We start from the raw sequence: 22,133 nt of genomic DNA, 5'->3' as shown, positions 1-22,133 counted from the left end.
GGGCCTGTGTCTGCCCTACAAGGGTCATCCCTGATGGCCGGTCCTGAAGCCCTTCACCTCCCTCCTGAGTCTCCCCATAGGTGGCTTCTCTATGACTTCACAGGCAGCATCAGCACCTCTCCTCACACCCTGCTCTGAGTGCCCTAGGAGAGTTGTGCCCTGTCACCACCACCCCCACCCCCGCCGCCACTAACCTGTCATCTTATGCTGGCTTCTAAAGCCTTGCACGGAATCGACAATCACCCTCTTTAAGTATTTATGTTCAGTCTCCGGCAGCAGAGGCTAAGTCTTGTCCACAGTAGATCCCAAAGCCAGCTCAACCCTCAGCACCTCAGAGTTCCTCAGAGATATCTGCTAGTGAGTGAGTGAGTGAGTGAGTGAGCGAGCGAGTGAGCGAGCGAGTGACTAGCCTCTGAGGTAAGCAGAGGAGAAAGCTGAGTCTCCCAGGGTAGCTTCTAGAAGCCCCTCTGACCTTGCAAGTTCTGTGACAGGAAAGCCAGAGATGGAAGTCTCTAGGTGCTACATCCTCAGTCCTAGACATCAGGGAAGAGTACACACACACACACACACACACATGCACACGCACACATACACACCCATGTAAACATATGCTTATACACACAACAAACACATTCATACACACACGCACACACACCACATACACACACACAGACACTCACACACACTCATCACACCAACACCACACATACACACACATGCATACACACATACATACACACACTCACACATGCAAAAACACACATACAGCGCACAAGCACCACACACACACATATGCACACATGCAGACACATATGCGCACGGTCTCTTTAAAAAGCCACGTGCCAACACTTGTCTAAAAGTGCCCTCTTTCAACTTTGCCTTTTAGCACCCTCTTTCCCAGAAGTTTCCCTGAGGAGCTGCTGGCTCAGTGTCCCTCCAACCACAGGATTAATTGCCGTCTCTCAGTACCTAGTGTCTCTTAACGGCTCCATGGCAACAGTGCTTTGCAAATGCCAGCCAGTGTTTTTGCCAAGGGGACTCTACCCCTACACAAAATAGAACATTCTGAGTGAAATTTAAACACACTATTTGAACGGCTCTGTTCAGGATTTCTTCACACTTCACAAATGCTTTCTTTGCAAACATGGGTGTCCCAGTTACCCTGGGCGGGTGCCAAGGCCCTCAGCCCGGCGTGTTTTCTCAGCTTCTAGGCAGCCGTGGTGAGACATGAAAATAAACAGTATGAGAGAGCTGAGGTTCCTCAACCAAGGAGGGTGTGCGTGTGCGTGTGCGTGTGCGTGTGCGTGTGCGTGTGTGTGTGTGTGTGTGTATCCAATTGATGGTGACCAACAGAACTTTGCCAAAAGGTTCCTGAGACCCTGGAAAAAGCACTGCTTACCATGGTTTAACATAAGATGGGGAGCAGTGACTAGTGGAAGCTATTCTAGCATACCCACTGTAGAAGTTTCCAGAAGGGTCTCACAGCATCCTTTGCTCTGCCTCCACACTGCCAGAGGAGAAGAAGAGAGTGCAGGCAATGGGTGGCTGGTATATAAGCCACTCACTAGGGCCTGAACTGGCTTACCTGCAAAAGCAATGCCCAATGCCAGCACAGAGGCTCCCAGGCAAGGGCCCATGCTCAGCAAACATCCACTCACCGTCCAACCAAGATTCATTGCCTACAGACTTTAGTGAAGTTGCTTCTGGCTTAGCGTCCGATCCCAGGAGGCCTTGGGTCTATAGAGGGATGTGGGCTCCGGCCCACGGATGAGGAAGAGGAGGCTGGGCTTCCCAGCTTTGCATTTGAGGTCCTGGGAGAGCAACTTTCCCTTTGATTAGAAGGCATGAAAACCTTCAAGGATGGTGTTGTGGTGGAGCTGTAGTGGGGTAGTGAAATTCCAGACCTCGAGACATGATGGGAAGGACAGGTGACAGAGCAGGCTGAATGGTACCAACATCAAAGCCGAGGGGCCTAAGAAATGTGTTTGGGAACTGCGTGATTTGGGAACTGGATAAACCATGGAGACATTTGGTGTCAGGAGTTGGGTGGCACTCACAAGAAAGCACGGCTTACAGGATATTCTCACCCTGAGCCTTGGAAGGCAGCTCTCACAGTCAGATGGGGTTAGGGCCCAGAGACAAGGCAGGGAGGTGAGGCTGGGTAAATGGCCGGAGGAAACAGAGGGCACCGTTTTCTCCCCCATCACTGCTTCTCTTCCTCAAGCAACAGTGCAGACATTCGCAGCAGCAGCAACAGCAACAGCAGCAGCAGCAGCAGCACCTCGGAGGTGAAGGCCTAGAGTCAGAGCTTTTGTGGCTCTGTGCTGCCACACCTTGGCTTTTCAGAGCAAAGCTCCAGAGACGCTTGGAGCAAACAGGAGAAAGCAGGTTCTTTGGAGTAGGAGAAGTCATCAGCTCCCAGCAGGAGACACACACCTCTCCATCCTTGTCCTTGGAGTCCATAGGAGAAATGACATTTCTGGGGCAGGGCTGAGACTTGGGGATTCACCTTGCTGCTGCCTGCAGGGTTGGCATCCTGGCATCAGGAGGCAGCAACAAAGATGGATGGCTGAGACTTTGGCCTTCTCCTCCTCTTCCTGCAGTACCACAGATTGAACCCAGGCCTCCAGGCATGCTGGGCAAGCACTCTGCAATTGAGCTACGTCCCCAGCCCCTTTAAATTTTTATTTCCTGATAGCGTCTTTCTCAGCCTTGAACTTTCAATCGCCCTGCCTCCACCTCCACAGTAGTTGGGATTTACAGGCATGCACCACCATTCCTGGTTAATATATGCTGCCTTGCTCGTCGTTGATATTCACAACATGAAACCCCACTGGGGAGGGCATTCCCTGCAGGGGCTCTGAAGAAGGGGCGCCCACATGGCCCCTCTGCAGAGGGGGCAGCTCCTGCTTTGCCTGTGGCATTAGCGTTGCAGCTCTGTTATTACCTCAGGAGGCTTACGGGTTATCAGGGAGCCACAGGAGAAAGGATGAAGATAAACAGGGCCTTAAAAAGGAAATAACAAAAAGAAGAAGTGCGTTTTCTAATCTGAACCCTGCCCTGTAGTGGCTTTGATAACTCCAGTCAGTCTTTCAGGACATAAAGTGTTAAGGGCCACAATGACTTCAGAGATGATGCTTCATCTCCACATTTAAAAAAAAAGAAAAGAAAAGACAGCCCAATTTCACCACGATTCCCTCTAAAACCACCGCTGGCATCTCACTGCTATGGTTGCCAGAGCATAAACATCCTATAACTGCTCCATAGGCTGCTCATCAGCCAGGGGAGATTTGGGGTTGGGTGGAGGCTCCTCCAGAGACCCCTCCCAGAGCAGGAGGTGGCCCAAGCCCCAGCCTCCCAGATTCCCCTGTTTAAAACACCTTCCTGCCCTCCCCCCACCCCGGGCAGCTGTCTGGAGACTCTGGGCAAAAGGGCAGGAACTCTGCAGAGATAAATTCAGGTCCCCTCTCCAACTCAGAAGGACCTCCCATCCAGAAGTTTGTTGGCAAAGTCAAGACCATAAAAGGAGACACTGGTCAGGAAACCAGCCCCGTTCTGAATGTCACTTGAGCAGACAGTTTTGAAAGTGTGTGGGGGGAGGCGGGTAAATAGCCATTGCTCCCAGGGAGGTTGTGAACATGAGAAAGAGGGTGGGCAGGATGCCAGCTGTGGGGAGGGGGAAAGATGGCTCCCTCTCTTATGCTCCTGCTGCCCACATGGGACACAGTCACACCCTCTCTTGGCTCAGTTGTACTAGCTGAGGTGGATGAAGTCAGCAGAGATAATCCCTGTTTCCTCCTTGCTTCATCAACCTGTTTTATTGGGGAGAAGCAAGAGCCACGGGCTTGGCAAGGTCTGTATGATCTTCCAGCCATACACAAAGTACCCAGCAATCACCAGAGAAGCACTTGAAGGACCTGGGTCCATCCAGGAGAGGACCAGAAGTGAACCTCCAGGGTAAAAGTAACTTTTATTCCCCTGGGGTAACTGTCCTCTCAGAGGCTTACTACCTCCGTCTACTGACCTAGGCCTCCTCCTGGGAGCTTGTAGCCTCCATATAATCTAATCTAGGCCTAGAATGCTTTCAGCCTCTGAGACTTACTGGTGAGTATGCTCACCCTTTCTAGCTCTTTCTGAACTCCGGCTAGCTGGTTCAACTTGGCAGTTCTGGGTCAAACTCTTCTCCAAGCTGACTGATTCAAACTGGCTTCTCTCAGCTTCTGGCTGAATTGCTCTGCTTGGTCTCAGACTAACTCCAGCAGTCTGTTGTAATCTTCTGGCTCCTTCTCATTCTCTGGCTCCAGCTGCCTCTGCTGACCTGCCCCAGACTCACAAACAAATTTCAACCTCACTGCTTCCTTCCACAAACTAAGTTTACCTTCATTGTTTTGGATTAAAGGTGTGTGCTAAGGGTGTGTGTGTGTGTGTATGTGTATGTGTGTTTCAGCCAGGTTAGCCACATTGCAGGATTAAAATTCCTCTACACCCCTCGCCCCAACAAATCCCAGCAGTCACGTGGTAAGTGGCAAGTGCGGCCTAGCAATGACTGCTCCAGCTCACAGAGACTTGGGTGCTATCTCCTGAGATAAAGTAGCTTTGTCTTGGGAGCTCACCAAGAATCTCCTCTGCGATTGTGTTGGCAGTTAGTCCAGAATAACTCCCTGTTAGTAGCTAGAAAGCCCTGCAATTTCTTGCATATGTCATATCTTGGAGGTGACCGAGCCTCCTCAGTGTTTGCAAAGAACTTTATAAAGCAGCCTATGTGGGCGTCTGTTTCACACATTAACTCCCAAGTAGGCAGTGTCTGAATTGGTTTGACTTTACTGCAAATATTGGTTCTATAAGATCTTAGTAGGCCTTTGTAGTGATGTTTCAAGGCATTGTTTTTGGGAGGCCTGGGATATCAGGAGCCCCATTTGAAAAGTTAGGGCTGTTTCCAATGCCGTCTCCTTTTGCCCTCACACCACCACACCTGGCTTTTAGAGCATCTATTTTATTCTATGTAAGAGCATTCTTCCTGCATGTATGTACACATGCCACGTGCACGCCTGGTGCCTGTGGAAGTCACAAGAGGGGATCAGCACCCCTGGAACTGGAGTTACAGGTGGCTACAAGCTACGAGCCACCGTGTGGATGCTGGGAACTGAACCAGTGTCTTCTCCAAGAGCAACCAGGCTCTTTACCGCCGAGCCATCTCTCTAGCCCCGTGGCTTTTTTTTTTTTTTTAATACAACACATGGGCTGTGGTCTTGAACTCAGATCCTCAAGCTTGAACGGCAATCGCGTGGCTGACTGAGTCATCGCTCCCTTACATAGGTAAGAACTCTGAGGTGCAGAGACACGGTTGACTATCTAGAAGTCTCAGGACCCAGATTCAAACCAACTCCACCACCTGAGACACCCTTCTTTAGCCTCTGACAGACCCGGGCTCAGAGGGTGGGGCACGGGCAAGCTCATCAGGTTCCCTGAGTGTGCAGAGACTGAGTCCTAATCAGACCTCCTGAGGGTGTTGTGAGGACTAAACAGCCAATTCCTGTGCCGTGCTGACCACCCGGCACCTGGAGCACACAGGTTCATAGTGGTCACGGGGACAGTGGCGGAGGTCGCCCATCCTCCACACAAGCACTATGGTACAGAGACAGGGCTATGGTCCTAGAGAAAGATGTGCGTTGTTTTTTCAGAGTTATGGCTCTCCACAGCGGCAGTAGAGGATTCAAGGGCTCACATTTCTGCACAATCTTAGGCCGTGCTAGCTTCCGGCATGTCTGGATCCAGAGACTCCATCCATGCCATGGAGGCTGTGTCAGGGAGCTTCTTAGAGAGTCCGTGTGCTGTTGAGAGTTGGTTCCAGAAGGCAGCCTTCACCATTTCCTTCCCAGATGCCCAATCATCCCACCTCTGCTGCCTAGACCCTTGCTAGTTCCAGTAGCTTCCTGAGACCGGGGTCTTCTGTGAACAACTGGGGTTCTCCAGCTCTGGCCTCTGTAGCCCATTCACTCTTCCCCAGACATCTTTGCCTCACCTCAGGGACCCATCTCCCCAACTTAAATCCAGCTAGAAAACTAGTCCTGCATCCCTGTGGCCCAAGCCAAAGGCCAGGGATCTTGCAGCTTCTTGGGGGCTTTAAGTTCCTGCCCGTAAACCAATTTCCACGGGCCAGAGAATGGCAGGCTCAACTTGACCAGCCAAGGCACACACGGCAGCCATCCTGTGTGAAGAACGTGCTCTCCCTAAAGAAAATCTACACAGCACCATCCACAGGCCACCAAATGCCTCAGTTATGCCTAGCTCTGCCGTGGAGCCACGAGGCCCTGAATGGTGCAACTGATAACACTCAATGTGGTAGGGACAGTGGCCCATGCCCGGCTTCTTCCAGAGGTGGAGAGATAGGCAAGCATGCTCCAGAGTACGCTGGTCCCCTGGAGGCAACTGATGATTGTGGGACACCACCTACTGAGGCCATGGTTCTGAGCTGTTATGGAGTCCCAGGAGAGAGGCGAGATGGAGGTGTTGGAAAGATAAGGAAGGTCATAGGTCATGGATAGGGCAGTAACGGGTGACCCTTCTTTGAAGTTGGTGAGGTCATACACCCCATGGGTTTCATGAGACCTGCCTACCCAACTGCCTCACCCCCTGGCCTCTGCTTGGCCAGCATTGCATACCCAGGGACGGATTTCTCCCCAGGAACTTCCCTGTACCCCTGCAGATGTTTGTGACTCCTTCTCCATAGGCCTGCTGGGAGTATCCTCACAGTGATCTCCAATAAACCAATCCTTACTTCAAGTTAAGAACAAGAGGCAAATAGGACACAAGCCAGCAATTCAAGCAAGCCCAGACTCCACCAACCATGGGCCACAAGCCGCACGCATCCCTGGCAGGTGCCTAGCAACTAAAAAACAGATGTGCAGACATGGAACAGGACACTTCCAGCCCTAGATCCCTCCCCTACTGGGAACGCGGAGCACCATGGTGCCTCCTTGGGCTGGGATCCAGAGGGAGACAACCCTGATGTCCTGATCTTTAACACTTCTTGGGGAACAGGCGTCCGGGAACTATATTTTCAGCCCACATTTCCCTGAGTACAATTACTGTGCCCCCTGTTAGCCTGTTTGTGATGAAATGACCTGGAACTCCAGGGCGCAGGGACACCTTTAATCTTAGCACTGGGACTGTGGGGAACAAAGCATTCAACTCCTCTCTCGGCTCCTTTTGAACGCTCGAAAAGAAAACGGGAGCGCATCTCTCTTTGTGTCTGAATAAGGAAATCTTCTCTCCATTTTCTGGGGACTGCCCTCACCTCTGCGAGATCAATCTACTCACCTGTGCAGACCAACACCCCAACAAAGGCAGGCTTCACTGCTTCCTTCTCAGGCCCTCTCACCGGGGCCCCTGCTGGTCCCAGCAGCAACATGTGGCCAGTGTGAACTACTAAGGACCTCTGGCCACCCATGGACCAGTCAGCTCACTCTCCCAGCCACTGCCTTGCCTCACCTCACCTGTCTGTCACCATCCTGCCTGCCAAAACTATCCCCTCAAGCTCTTTCAATACCTACCTACAATAGTTTAGTACCACTGCAAGCTCAGAGATGTGATTGGACAACTCTTCTCCAAAGCACCTGGGGTTTTAAGCAAGCCATAGCCTGCTCAAGCTGGTATAAACTAACATCTGGAGTGTGTCTCTAGACAGCCAGGGCTAGCTGTGTAGAGGCACATTCTCCCCAGCAGCATATATCTGGATTGTTTTGGCCTTCTGGGAGTCTGGGTAGAACTTTCTGGGGAAATCCAGGAAGGCAGGACCTTCTGGGGTTTTTTTGTTGTTGTTGTTGTTGTTGTTGTTGTTTTTTGGTTTTGGTTTTTGGTTTTTTGGTTTTTGGTTTTTTTTAATGCTTGTGCGATTTTGTCTGCTCTAGAACAGAGACAAACTTCCCTTGGGGTGCCCGGGTTGTGACAGGATCCACACAGGCCTGGTGGCCTATGTCTCTGTGCCTCTCCTCCGTTACCTTCCAACCAGGGAGTCAGAGTCAGCCAGACCCTCAGTCAGCATGGATCCCAGAACCCCACACACAGGTGGGAATTGTTTAACTAGATTCCCATGACTGGAAAATTCTGGTAATTGTGTAATAACAACAGCAACAGCGCTCAGCAATTACCCAGGGTTTTTCATCTTCAGGCCACTTTACCCACATTAACTAATTAAGTCTCCCAGCCTCCCTCGAAAGCAGGAAGGGCTGCCGGCCCAGCTCCTGCCTGCGTGTGTGTTCACTTAATGAGAGCAGCCCTAAGACGGGGCTGGGGGCTCCTTGTGCACTGGCCTCTGCCTTAAGAGGCACCTCCCAGCCTCCTACTGATCACATGCCATGCTCCCCCCAAGCCTGCTGGACAATGGCAGAAAAACTTGTTCCTCGGGTTATAGGGATGGTCCTGCACTCAGTATATGGCAGGGGACCTGATTCCCAGGAAGGACAGTTGGCCACGGAGCCCTGCTGTTACCAAGAGTACTAGACCCCCTCTTCAAAGACGTTTTTCCCCCTCCTTGGCAATCTTTGCCCCGCCCCCAAGTTACAGGTGTTCAAGCTGACTTCCCTGTTCCCTTGTAGCTGATCTTGCTCCTGGGCTGCAATAAGTGTCTGGGCTACAGCATCCCTGGGCACTGGGCTTGGAGCACTCACCATCCAATGAGCCTCAGGGAACCCTGGCCGAGCAAAGGGGAGGGGAGGGGGCGGTTAGCCAGGGTGGGCTGGGATCTCCACCCTTCAGATACACTCTGTGCAGGTGGGGTAGCAATTGCTCAGCACCTGGGTGCTCGGAGGACTAAACCAGGCAAGCTGAGGCTTGAAGGTGAGGCTAGCACAAGGCTGTCTTCAATGCATCTCTGAAAACATGGGGGGTGCACAGAACAGTCCTGCCCCAGCACCCAGAGCTACCCAGAGAGGGTCCTAGAATGTGCCAATTATATGCATTACAGTACGGGAGGATCCCTTCTGATCCGTGTTAGGAAAGCCTATGTCCTCCCTAAGGGACCTCAGCAACAAGTGCCACATCCCTGACCCTTCTCAGAACGTGGACGGAGTTCCAGGGTCTTCTTCTGTCCTCTCAGCTCTGGCCGTGTGGCCTGTGTGCAGGCCTCTGTGGGGACATGGGGACTGGACCTACCCTGCTGGATACTGTGAGAGCCAGCTTCCTTTCTGCTGAAGCCATCAGCCCCAGTCCATTCCATTACTCCAAGCACAGAGGCCAGCTGGCAGGCTGCAAGGGGCAGCGACAGCGTGCGCTGAAGGACTTCTCTCTACCATGCAGCCTGGTGACACCCCCAGCCCTGAGCTGCCTGCTGCCGGCATCCATCCGTTTCCTGATAAATCCTGTCTCTCCATCTGCCAGCTCCACACTCTTGTTTTACGGGATCCCATCCCGGCTGGTTATTAAGCACACGGGTCCGGAAAGCTGTGCCTCTTCAGATCAGGCTTACAGGGTCGTCTAGATCTGCATAAACGGTGCTAATATGACAGATGCGATCACACAACGGGCTCTTGGCACAAACAACGCTGATTTACTCCCTCTGTCCCCTCCCCCGAAGCCGTTGCCTCTAGGGTTCACCCCCCTTCAAGCCCCCCCCCACAGCAAGCGGGGAGGTGTGCGGCACTATTACATGCTATTATGACTTTCTGGGTAATGTATACATTTTCACTATCACACAGCCTCTCTCCTTCATTTTTCATGAGAACTGGCGCGAGATTAATGGCTGAGCCTCAGAAGAAACGGAGCGCCATGCCACTCTGATTTATTGACCACTTAGCGTTGATGAAGCTGCAAACAAGAGTCAAACAGATGTTGCAGCTGCATCTTTCTTTATCAAAACCAACCACTTTTTGCATTTTTAACCACTTCCTGCGTCACCATCCCTCTTGCTCTACACAAAGGGCGCCGGCTCTGAGCCTCCTTCCCGCAGAAGCAGAAGAGATGCCCCCCCAGGGCGTGGGGCCCTAGCTGCAATCCAGTTCATACTGGAAGTGGCCAAGTGGAGGCCTCTTGCTCTTGGTGACTTGGGTCTCTTGGTGGTTCTCTGATGACTAGTTCACGCCTGCACCCGTAACTGACTCCAGGGCCTGTCAGACACTCTGGGCGGTTCGTGCATGGAGGTTCTGTACAAACCACAACTCCTTCTTAGCTCCGCGCTTCTCTGTGGCTGAGTATGGGACACTTCTGATAGTCATGGCAGAGACCTTCAATGTAAGTGCTTGTGTGTCAAGGAGGGGCCGTTTCTCTCCCTCCAAGTGAGGTGAGGGCTGTTGAACTGGCTGGTCCCCCCATTCTGATAGAATAAGCACTATGACTGGAGAAATCAGCCATGTGATGAGCCATGTGGGGGGGGGGCCCGAGCCCCACCCTTCACTTCTCAGAAACCAGAGGTGTCTAGTTGTGGGTGCTCACTTCAGGAGTAATTGAGGGCCCTCAAAGGGCTGAGATGTTTGGCACCCTCTCAAGTCTCTGCTCATCCTATGGCGGTCACCAGGCTGAGTGTCTCCTCTTCTCCCCTCTGCTCTTTCACTCTGTAGCTCCTTTTCCACAAGTCCTCCACGCCCAGGTTTTGCTGTGAGCTGATGGAGTTTGGACCTCTCTTGGATTTCTCTTGCTAGCACTTTGCAAGGGAATCTGGCCTTTCCCAAGCTGGTGAGGAACTATCAGGAAAATCACATGCCGGCTGGTCACTTCCAGCCCTCTGGCCTGGTGCTCCCTAGCCAACTGCTGTCATGACAGAGCATAGATAGCTGGAGGTTTGGGGCAGAGCCTCTTCATGTTAACTTAGTGTTACAAGAGTTGGTGGTGAACACACACACCCCGCTATCCTGGCACTTGAGGGTGGAGCTGTGTGGAAATTTCTTTGTTCCTTCCAATCCTTTCCATTTCTTCCAATCCCCCTTTCCCCAAACAACCCCCATGAGCTTTCTAACTAGGGGCTCCACCTCAGGAGGGGGCATGGTGGTGGTCATAGTCAGGGCCACAGGAACCGTGGGGGAAAGGAGAGTCCTGGAGCTCACCCAGTAAGCAGACAGCAAACCAAAATCAGGATCTACATAGCGAGGTCCATCTGTCAGGCATACAGACAGGGGGCTCAGGGGCTCTGACTCCGGGAGTCAGTAAACAGCCTCATCCCAGGCCTCCTGAGCATCCCTTGCCTTGGCTTTCCTCTTCCACAGCCGGTATCAATTGCAAACAACTTCTTGGTTACGTAGGAGCAAGACCCTGCGTCCAGTCCTCCTTCTCTGTGCTGGGATTTTGTCTGGCTTGAACCTGTGCAGCTCTTGTGCGTGCTGCCTCAGTCTCTGTGAACCTGTGCGGCTCTTGTGTGTCCTGCCACAGTCTCTGTGAGCCTGTGCGGCTCTTGTGCGTACTGCCTCAGTCTCTGTGAACCTGTGCGGCTCTTGTGCGTGCTGCCTCAGTCTCTGTGAACCTATGCAGCTCTTGTGTGTGCTGCCTCAGTCTCTGTGAACCTGTGCGGCTCTTGTGTGTGCTGCCTCAGTCTCTGTGGACCTGTTCAATTCTGTGTGTGCTGCCTCAGTCTCTGTGAACCTGTGCGGCTCTTGTGCATGCTGCCATCTCTGAGCTCATATGTGCATATGTTGTGTCTGCATGGTGCTGCCTCCTTAGAGTCATCTACCAACCTCCAACTCTTCCCCACTTCCTCTTCCACATATATCCCTGAGCCTTGAGGAGAGGGAGTTGATAAAGACAGTCCTATTAAGACTGAGTACTCCAAAGACAAGGGCTTTCTTGAGGTACCCAACATGTCAGCCAACAGTAGCAGTATAGGCGGATGAAGGGATGTGTAGTGTATTGGGGGGTGGGAGGCAAGGTGGATAGAGAGAAAAGTGTGTGCTTGCTGCCACACCAGAAGTGTGTGTGTGTGTGTGTGTGTGTGTGTGTGTGTGTGTGTGTGTGTGTGTGTGTGTGTTTTATTCTCAGGACCAGCGAGTTATTAGGTCACAGCTGCTCTGTTAGAAGAATTTTTTGAGGAACAAGGAGGAGAGGATGTGAGGAGACCCAAGGGAAGAGCCTCTCTCTAAGGCCCACAGATTAGGTTTGGGCTCCAGCTGCCTAGGCACTTGGGCTAAGAGGAAGGATCTTTCTGGCTGTGAGCAAAGCTGGCACAGTTGACAACAATACAGTGGTGGGGAGAAGGGAAAGGAGAGCTGGTCTCCCAGATGAGGGTGGGGCAGGGTGGTGCCATCCTTCCCTGAGTGTAGCCTGGGAGGAGTCAAGTGTGCCTGTGCAAAGCTGTGCTTGGCCACACAGAGCCGGAAGTGTTTCTGAGGCCATAAGAGGAGATGTTTGCAGGCAAGTGGGCTACAGTGGACATAGTTTGGCTGGAGAGGGACCCAGGAATCTGTAGGCTTCAGGTTTGTGGCAAGATAAGGTCGCCAGGGAGGGAGGGACAGAGGGAGGGAGGGAGGGACAGAGGGAGGGAGGGAGGGACGGAGGTGAGCAGAGAGCCAAAGACCCAGCACCTTGCCACCCACCCACCACAAAGAGTCTGTGACCTGTGAAAAAGGGGGTGGCCTTGGGCTGCCAGTGGGACCAGGGACTTTCCCACAGGTGGCCTGTGTGCTAAGCGCTGAGCACTGCTCATCCTCTCAGGAAGGGTTTCAGGTTTTGTTTAGGTTTGGGCGGCCACTGAAAATATCAGGGCTGCTTAGTCTCTTTCAGGGGCCAGGCAGGGGTCCTAGCCCCAGCCCTAGTGAGAGAGATGGGTCCTGCTTCCATTTACAGTTGAGATGCTACAAGCACCAAGAGGCTCTTTCCAGAAGCCTGGGGAACCCTCTCAGAGGGAACCAACTTGCCTTCCTCAACACCATCACGGGATCCTCCCCTCCCGGCATTCAGAGCCCTAGCAGAACTTCGAGGCTCATGTTCCCTTTAAAAAGCAGCCTCAAGCTTCCTGGAAAACCCCAGAGCTGTCCCTCAAGCCCAGCCTACATCACAGCTGGCAAGAGTAGGGACTGCTGTGACACTAAAATGAGCATTCCATGAAATTGATGCATTGGAACGCTAAGGCCAACACATTTTTCTGCCAAGAACACCCCATAAAGTGTCTGGCTAATGAATAAAACCACAGTATTGCCAAGAAGAGATGTGTGCCCCCAAATTTTCAAAATACCACAAGCATTCTATGTTTTAACAGTGGCCCAAGCCAGGAAGTAGGGACTTAACAGTGCACTAAGGACCCTCAGCACTGGCTCCCAGGGGTAGAATCTGGGGCCCAGCACTGCCAGTCTCTTCCCTCTTCCAAATCCAAGCCAAACTCTTTGGCCACCAGGGGCTGGGCTTCCTGCTAATTCATGAAAGCAATACAGAAAGGCAGGCTAGCAAAAGACCCTGTGGCTGGTGTGTGCTGCTGGAAAGGAGTTGACGAGAACCCCCAAGTTGATGGGAAATGCAGTGAGCCCCCCAGCAGCTGGCTCTGTGTGTTTATGCAGTGTGGACACAACTGAGAGTGAAAAGCCAGGCTGGGGGTTGGGGGGACACAGTGCCTTGTGCCTATGATTCAGCCCTTAGGAGGTTGAGGCAGAAGACTGCTGTGACTCTGAGGCCAGTATAGGCTGTGTAACGAGCCAACCTGGGCTATGGTATGAGACGCAACAATAGATAGATAGATAGATAGATAGATAGATAGATAGATAGATAGATAGATAGATAGATAATTAGCTTTATGTGTCAGTATCCACATCCATAAACACTTCCCTGCCCTTCCTTCGTGGGCGCTGATGTCAGCAGACCTCAAGTCTTCGAGGGGAAGAGTCAGAGCCATAATTTGATCTGTTTCCATCTCTACAGACTTGAATGACTGCATCATTGCCGGGGCTTTATAATATCCCAGGGCCTTGTCCGGAGACCCAGAGGGGACCTACACTCAGACATGAAAACAACCATCAATTGATCAGTTATCAGTCCATCAAATCGCCATGCCTTGAGAAAACTGAAAGTTGAGAAGCCAGGAAAGTCCTTGTGGAGAAGGAAGTCATCCTATACCTGTCATGAAAGAGAGGGTGGAGGGCTAGCTGTACAGAAGGTAGCAGGTGACTCTCAGGGAACCTTCCAGATGCGGGAACTCCAGGCTGTGAGCATGGGTCCACAGGCTTCGCAAGCTGTAAGCTGTATCTCCCCTGGGTCATGTGCAAGCTACCTCAGGCACCCAGGCTGTGCTCAGTGAGACCATGGGGACAGGAAGAAAGCCACAGCTTTCATCTCCCAGGCATCTGGCATTCCTGCTCCCTCCTACAGAGCCAAGCTCCCTCCAGGGATGGAATCAGAGGTAGCCCCAGGTGGCCTGCTGGCTCCTGCTGGCCTCTGCTGGCCCCTGCTGGCCTTTGATCCTTCTTCCTCTTATCTTTTCTCTTCTTGCTCAGCAGCCAACATAGCGGCCTAGCCAGGCCCAGGTGCCAGCAAAAACTCTCAGTCAAGCCCTGGCTCCAGGGAAAGCAGAAGTCAGGGCTAGGAGTCACCTGCATCCCACTGGGCGTGCACATCCACACAGCCCACCCACCCTTCAGCCACCCCATCCATCCACAGCCCACCCTTCAGCCACTCCATCCACTGGGCATGCAGATCCACACAGCCCACCCACCCTTCAGCCACCCCATCCACCCACAGCCCACACTTCAGCCACCCCAGCCACTGGGCATGCAGATCCACACAGCCCACCCACCCTTCAGCCACCCCAGCCACTGGGCGTGCACATCCACACAGCCCACCCAACCTTCAGCCACCCCATCCACTGGGCGTGCACATCCACACAGCCCACCCACCCTTCAGCCACCCCATCCATCCACAGCCCACCCTTCAGCCACCCCATCCACTGGGCATGCAGATCCACACAGCCCACCCACCCTTCAGCCACCCCATCCACCCACAGCCCACCCTTCAGCCACCCCATCCACTGGGCGTGCACATCCACACAGCCCACCCACCCTTCAGCCACCCCATCCACTGGGCATGCACATCCACACAGCCCACCCACCTGTTGGGCATATTGCAAGAATAAAGTGAAATGAAATAGGAGAACAGTCAGGCTGGGCAAAAAGCGGCCACCAGATGTCTTGGCAGGACATGAATTTAAAGTCAGAGCCCTGGCTTCTAGCCCGGGTGGGTCCCTTGCCAGGCACAGGGCTCTGGGCAAGCAACTCACAGAGACTCCCTCTTCAAAGGGAGGGTGCCCTGCCCTGGCCTGCCCGCCTCCCTGGCTTGCATGGGCCCCAAATGAAACAATGGTCGTGTGTGAAAATATTCTAAAAACAGCATATCAAGCCCACAGTGGCAGGGATTATCTTTATTATTAAGGAGTGTGATTTCCACAATCCAGAAAAGCTGCCATTAACGAAAAGGCTCCTGTTCATGTTGATTTAATTTCCTGGTTAACTGAGCGTTGGCAAGAAAAGGAAAAAAAAAAAAAAGCAACCCATGTTTCAACCCTTATTGGAAATCTTTTTAAATTATGCTAGTTTCCTTTCTTACACCAGTCATGGTACAGTCTTGAGTCTTTATTTATTAATGGGCTGATTGATTCATATTTTCATTTATTACTCGTGTGTTGACCGTAACCAGAACAGCAGCCACGGACTCGGCCTCCCTCTGCCGGGAACCTTGTCCACTCCCTCAGCTTGAGTTTGGGACAGGCAGGAAGTACAGGACTGCACAAAGACGGAAGAAGGCCCATAACGTGGCTTTTCCAGAATTTTCTTCAGTGTTTTGATGTTTCCTTAGAAAGCTGCAGGAGAATGTGGCTTAGGAATTACTTTCTGGTCAGGGTGATAGGCTAAGCAATTTTTTCCAAGAACATTGTGAAGAGACATGAGAGCTTTGCATTGTTTAGCATATACATATACATGCATACTTATACGATATATAGATACACACACACACACACACACACACACACACACACACACATATATATAATGACCTAATCCTACTGCTTAACCTCACGGATGTGCAGCTCCACTCTTAGCTTGCCATGGTTGTTTTTAATTCATTTGTCAGGCCTGGTATGACCAAATAGCCGCTCTTTCAAGAATTGGAGGAAGACTGCCCAAAGACTTCAGAGTCACTGCAACAAACTGTTAAGAAACCCTATGATGTCACCGTCAGAGCTACTGGTGGCAGGAAGGGGTGTCTGTGTGCCTGGATTGAGCATGGTGGGGAAAGGCTGACCCTTTAATCAAACCCTCTGGAAACAAATGTGCCTGGAGTCTTAGGGCTGATGGCCATTTCCATTCTTAAGCTCTAGAGTGAACTAGAAGAAGCTGTCTGGGGTTCCTGGGGTGTGGCATGCGCTGTTTACTGTTCCCAGGCTTGCAAGCAGACCCAAGCCTGGAGAAACAAGCCCCTCTAGCTGCTTCCTCTAGGGGTACCCACGTCAGTGACCCCGTGACTGAGACCAGCACATGTTTGTTAAGCAGCGAGGGTGAGATATGCGGGCCAACTTCTGCCTAGGGGTGGGGGTAGGGGGCGCAGTGTCTTGAAGCTCCCAGGATACACAGTTCCATCTCACAGCTCAGGTCCTCAGCTTCATGTCTATCAGCCACTGTGTAGGTCTGTGGTTCCTTCAGCAGCAGTTTTGCCTCTGAGAACCCTGGATCAAGCCAGAAGCCTTCCCCAGTTGCCCCAGAGAAGGCAGGAGCCTAATGGCACATGGTAGCTAGAGGCCAGGGAAGCTGCTGGCATCCCAAGCGCCTAGCATGGGCTCATACGCCATCGCCGGGTTCCAACACAGAATGCTAGTGCCGCGCAGGCGGTGTGGGGATGATCTGCACCCGCTGTGCCCTCATGCTGCCAGTGTTGCTCTCCCCACAGAACCCCGACATCGTCCTGGTACACTACCTGAATGTGCCGGCCATCGAGGACTGTGGCAAGCCCTGTGGGCCCATCCTCTGCTCCATCAACACCGACAAGAAGGAATGGGCGAAGTGGACAAAGGAGGAGCTCATCGGCCAGCTGAAGCCCATGTGTGAGTACCTCCCTGTGCCCCGGCCAGCATTGCCCAGGTGGGTCCTGGGGGATCAGCAGCCACCTGTGTCCTGGCCAGCATCGCCCAGGTGGGTCCTGGGGGATCAGCAGGGGCTCAGCAGCCACCTGTGTCCTGGCCAGCATCGCCCAGGTGGGTCCTGGGGGATCAGCAGGGTCAGGGGCTCAGCAGCCACCTGTGTCCCAGCCAGCATCGCCCAGGTGGGTCCTGGGGGCTCAGCTGGGGCTCAGCGGCCACCTGTGTCCCGGCCAGCATCGCCCAGGTGGGTCCTGGGGGCTCAGCGGCCACCTGTGTCCCAGCCAGCATTGCCCAGGTGGGTCCTGGGGGCTCAGCTGGGGCTCAGCGGCCACCTGTGTTCCGGCCAGCATCGCCCAGGTGGGTCCTGGGGGCTCAGCTGGGGCTCAGCGGCCACCTGTGTCCCGGCCAGCACTGCCTAGGTGAGCCTTGGGGGCTCAGCAGGGAGCCCTGTTTTGCTCAGCCATGGTGACGCTGTGGATTTAGCTCTAACGGCATGCCCTCTGATGCCTACGGTCACTTATTCCTTTCACACTGCAGTCAAGGCACAAATGTATAGACGCGGGGCTAGGTAGATGGCTTTCCTCTGTAGAGCGCATCTCTGCAAACATACGGACCTGGATTCAGACATTCATGTGAAGAGCCAGGCACAGCAGAGGTGGTGATATGTGAGGTGAAGACAAATGGGTCCCTGGAAGCTCTCCAAACACCAGCCTAGCCTCCTTGGTGATGCTCCAGCCAATGAGAGACTCTACCCAAAACAAAAAGGTGGGGAATGTTTGAGGGCGCCCATCCTAAGTTGCCCTATGACCTCCATACACACGCACCCCTACTGGCATGCATGTACCTCAGACTCGTACAATAGATGGAGAAGGGGAGGCCCAGAGAACAAGACAGCATAAGCTGGAATGGAGCAAGAGTGTGTCTGCCACGCATAGGAGCAGGGTAGGAGGCTAAGGGGCAAGGCAGGGAACAGAAAAGTACCTGGAAGCTCTGGCCTCCGCTCTTACCCTTGGCTGCCTGTCCTGGCCCTGGGCATGGCAGCGGGCCGCTGGCCCTGGGCTGCTACAGTGCCCCAGCCTGAATAGCAAATGGCTTTCGGTAATTGGGTTGATTTCATTTCGTCGGCAAAGCGGAGCTTTCCTCAGCATCTGTCAGGTGCAAATGACCAAGACAGACAGACGGCCAAGGATCCAGAAAGCAGGGATCCTGGTTTCTGTAGGTGCCACCACCCCTCCTGCCCCTAGCTGGGCTCAACCTGATGGAGAAGACCCTGAGGCTGCCAAGTGCTAGTCAGGGCCCCGCCAGCATGTGAGCGTGCTTGTGGTCTACTCAGTCACCCTCAGGACCTGGAAACGTGGGCTGGTAGGTCACACAGGAGCAGGACTGCTCTGAGCTAGCCAGCGGGGAGCTCAGCAGGAGATCCACTAAAATATCCTTGCCTGTGGCCTACAAGCTAAAGCTGGGGAATAGCTGCCATGACCCACTTCTGAAAGTCCCTACACACCCTGAGCCCAGTACGTCATCAGCCTCAGACCTGGAGGGGCTCCCTAGGGACAAAGACCCAAAAGGTCCACCTAGGGCCTGGGCCTCAAGACAGATCATTTCCTGGGCTGTCTTCCTGAGCTCAGCCATACTGTCTCTGGTACTGCAGGTGGCCCAGGGCCCTTCAGGGCTCAGGATTCACCCTGGACTGCAACTCCAGCTATGTCTGTACTGGCCAGCCCTGGTGCAGACCTCCACCTTAGCCTCCCACCTCAGACCTCTACACCCACCCGGAGGCCTTGTGGCCATCATGCCTTGCGTCCCTACATCTGGCCTCTCCCCCACTTCATTTGTTCACCCCACTTCAGGTTTCTGGACTCAGCCTATGTGCAACCCACCCCCATAGGCTTAGATCATATGCCCTGAGGCCCCCTGGCCTCCTCAAAGCCCCTCCTTCAGGGAGCATCAGACACAAATAAGCCCACCACCGTTATCCAGAGGGACCACACAATTTCTTCCTAATTCTGCAGAGCAAGGAAGCATGGGAAACCTTGGCATATAGTTGGCATTCAGAGTGCTACAGGGTGTGTTCAGAAAGTGACACAAGACCCTAAGCCACAGACCACAGCCTCCAACATCCAGGCTCTGGGCCATTAGGCTGCCCACTTATGCCTTCCCATGCCAGGGCCAGTGGTCCTGGTCCTCAGATGGGCTCTCACTTCTAGTTCAGGGCTCAGCTAGCTTTGAAGGATGCCAACAAGTACAGGCAAGCTCCTACCCAGCCCTACATGGGTCCCTTGGGCCCCTTCCTTTCTCATAGGAAGTGCCCCAGATTAGCTGGGCCAGGGACTCTGCCCAAGACACACTCTGATGTTGCCTGTCCAGCTGGGACTTTGGAGACCTGTCCTGGTTCTATGGCCACCTTGAAACTGGAGTTCGGTTCTTGCTGCCTGTCACTCACAGAAGCCTGGAATTAGCGTTTCACTGTAGTGAGAGAGCCAGCAGTCTGAGGAGACAGTGGGTTGGCTCCCTCCGCCTTCTGCCTCATCTTCAGCCAGCAGATTTCATAAAGTTGGGAGACGACGAAGGCAGTCAGTCATTCTGGGACTCAGTCTCAGCCCTCTGGTCAGGTGGTCAGCCATGCTTTTGAGACTCCTGATGTCTGTGCCCCTCTCCTGATCATCCCCTGCATCCTTCCTGGCACCTAGTCATCACTTCCAAAATAAAAGCCCTAGGGAGGACTCTTGACTTGAAAGGGTGGCAAGAGCCCAACTGCTTCTGCCCCGCTGGCTCACAGCCTCAGCAATTCTATCCTTGGAGCCTTGCTCCAAAACCCATCTCCAGGTAGGAGGAGCACAGTGCTCGCTCCCCTTTGGAATTCTCATATTTGTCTTCTTCTGGGCCACTGGAAAGAGTTCTTCCTGCCACATTGCATTGGCAAATTAGGGCCTGTTTGCCAATGAAGGGCTCCAGCCAGGCCACCAGGAGCAGATGACTGGGTCCTGGCAGAAATGTCAGAGACTGTGCCACAAACACACCTGGGACATGCTGCCAGGGCCAGGGAAAACCATGTCTGCCAAGCAGATCTTTATGCTCAGGGTCTCTGCCCAGGGCTTCCTCTCTAAATGCCCACAGATAGTTTCTACCTGAAGCCGTCAGGACTGTGTTCCCTGCCACCTTGCGCAAGGGTGCCACCTCCAGGAGAGGCAAGAGGCCCGGGCTCCCAAACTTGAGGGGACAAAAAAGAGGACTTAGTTTGGCTCCTGAGGGTTAACTGGGAGGAATGATGAACGCTTGTACAGAGCCTGCAGTGCGTCAGGAAGTTACATAAAACTACAAGGAGACCAGGAGGTTGCATCGCTCAACAAATGGCACGTGCCTGCCTTGGGCCGGCCCTGGCTGGGAGCCGATACTTGGAAATGCAGCCCCCATAAGTGCCTAAGCTGCTGGTTGAACTTGGATAGCACACAGGTGCCAGCCAGCAGTGTTCAGGGAAAGCACTGTGTGCTGGGAGCCAAGAAGCCATCAGCCAGGTTCCAGGACCAGGCATGCTGTGAATGCTGGAGCCAAACACATTAGCTTCATAAATCACATTCCCTCAAAGACTTCCCTGGTTGATGCCCTGATGTTTGCCGATCACTCTGCCCATCAGAGTTGTCAGCGGCTTAATCGAAATGTGACACTGATTGGTAGAAGGTCTCTGTCCGTCTCACCTGTCTCGGAGGAGGAGCGGGGCTCCTTGTACCATCAGATTCTTCGGACGGAAGGGCTTTCCCCTTCTGCAGTCTGAGGAGTCTGCATGTAAAGACCAAACACTGGGGGAAATTAAGATGTCTGATTGAATTCCCAACAGGCTCCCAAAGAGCCTCCCTGACTTTTGTAATCCCTCCTGGAAAAATAACAGCAGCTTAAATCAGAAAGAAATATATTTCTCTTTCCCTTTTACCTATTTTGCAGTCCAGAGGTGAAATGGCAGTCCCCTGTATCTGAGGTCAGCCACTCAGGCTCCCTCCAGCTGGTGCTCTGCCATTTTTAGGGTGCTGCCCACTTTTATGGGTTAAAGACGGCTGCTTCAGCCCTTTGCTGTCACATGTGCGTTCCGATCAATGAAAGGAGAAGAAAGAAAAAGGAACAAACAGAGAGCAAGCCTCTTCCCTTCAAGGATAGAACCCCAAAATAGCAGACAGCATTTCTACTCGTGTGCCATTGAGCGAAATGTCCTATAATCACCCCTGGTCAGAGAGGAAGCTGAGGCAGTGTGATGTTCTGGTAGGCACAGTTTGAGAAGTGGGCTTCTATACGTGAAGCGTGCATGGGCACCCCGCGAGCTGCAGGTTTCAGTATGCAGCACTGCCCATCTCAGGTCAAAGTCTGAGGATGACTGCCCCAGCTTCTGCCTGGATTAGGGGCTAACGAAACCCACTCGTCCACATACACCCTGTCACATCCTGGAAGTCCTGGGAAGTCCCCTAAAGCTGTTCTGAGCCTCAGCCTAGCTCCCAGCAAGCTTCCAGAGTAAGAGCAAAGTGCAGGCACAGGAAGGTTGCCTCCTCCCAGGCCAGCCGCAGAGGGATGCTTTTTTTTTGGAGGCGGGGGAGGTTGGGGGGTGGCTGGTGTGCAGGCAAGGCTCTGGCTCTTGGTCCTTCCAGCTTGCTGGGAAATGTGTTCGGTCCAAATGGTGCACTCTCAGATTCTGTGACCCAGTGGAGAGCCAGATAAAATCATTTTGCATAAAGCGCCTATGGCTTTCTGCCCTGTCCCACGTCCTGGCTGCCGATCAAGGGCAAGCATGCCAGCCTCGTCCCAGTCTGTGACTGTAGCAGGCAGAATGATGGGCAGGGGCTTCTCAACTGTTCCCAGCCCTTCTCTAAGCCACAGTTGTGCCCAGCTGTCCCCCACCTTGGGGCTTCTTTTGGAGCACCCTGGGTGGCCAGATGGCCCTGCAAGGACAAGCAAGGCCTGAGTTTCTGTAGGCCTCCACCACCCCCAAAAGGCCACAGCCTTCCCCCAGCCCAGCTTCAGTTCTGCCCAACTGTTTGGGGAACGCCACCATGTCATTCCGGGTCTATCGATGTCTATGGCAGGAGTCTTCGGCTACAAAAAGAAGGCCAAGTAG

At 53.3% G+C, this 22,133-nt stretch overlaps 1 protein-coding gene across 11 annotated transcripts in view; it reads left to right on the top strand.

Annotated features, from left to right (window-relative positions):
* The window catches only part of Camta1 (calmodulin binding transcription activator 1), an 850,861-nt gene that overhangs the window by 726,400 nt on the left and 102,328 nt on the right, over positions 1-22,133 (top strand). For all 11 annotated transcript variants that reach the window (XM_051171599.1, XM_051171601.1, XM_051171608.1 and 8 more), the window contains one exon: positions 16,846-16,999. In XM_051171599.1, coding sequence (XP_051027556.1) covers positions 16,846-16,999 — 154 coding nt within the window. The remainder of the gene's footprint in view (positions 1-16,845; positions 17,000-22,133) is intronic.

The sequence above is a fragment of the Acomys russatus genome, chromosome 29 (genome assembly GCF_903995435.1).
Source record: "Acomys russatus chromosome 29, mAcoRus1.1, whole genome shotgun sequence".
In the NCBI taxonomy this organism is placed as follows: domain Eukaryota; kingdom Metazoa; phylum Chordata; class Mammalia; order Rodentia; family Muridae; genus Acomys; species Acomys russatus.
Note: the sequence above shows the minus strand (reverse complement) of the source record. Positions and strands in the feature narration are given on the sequence as shown.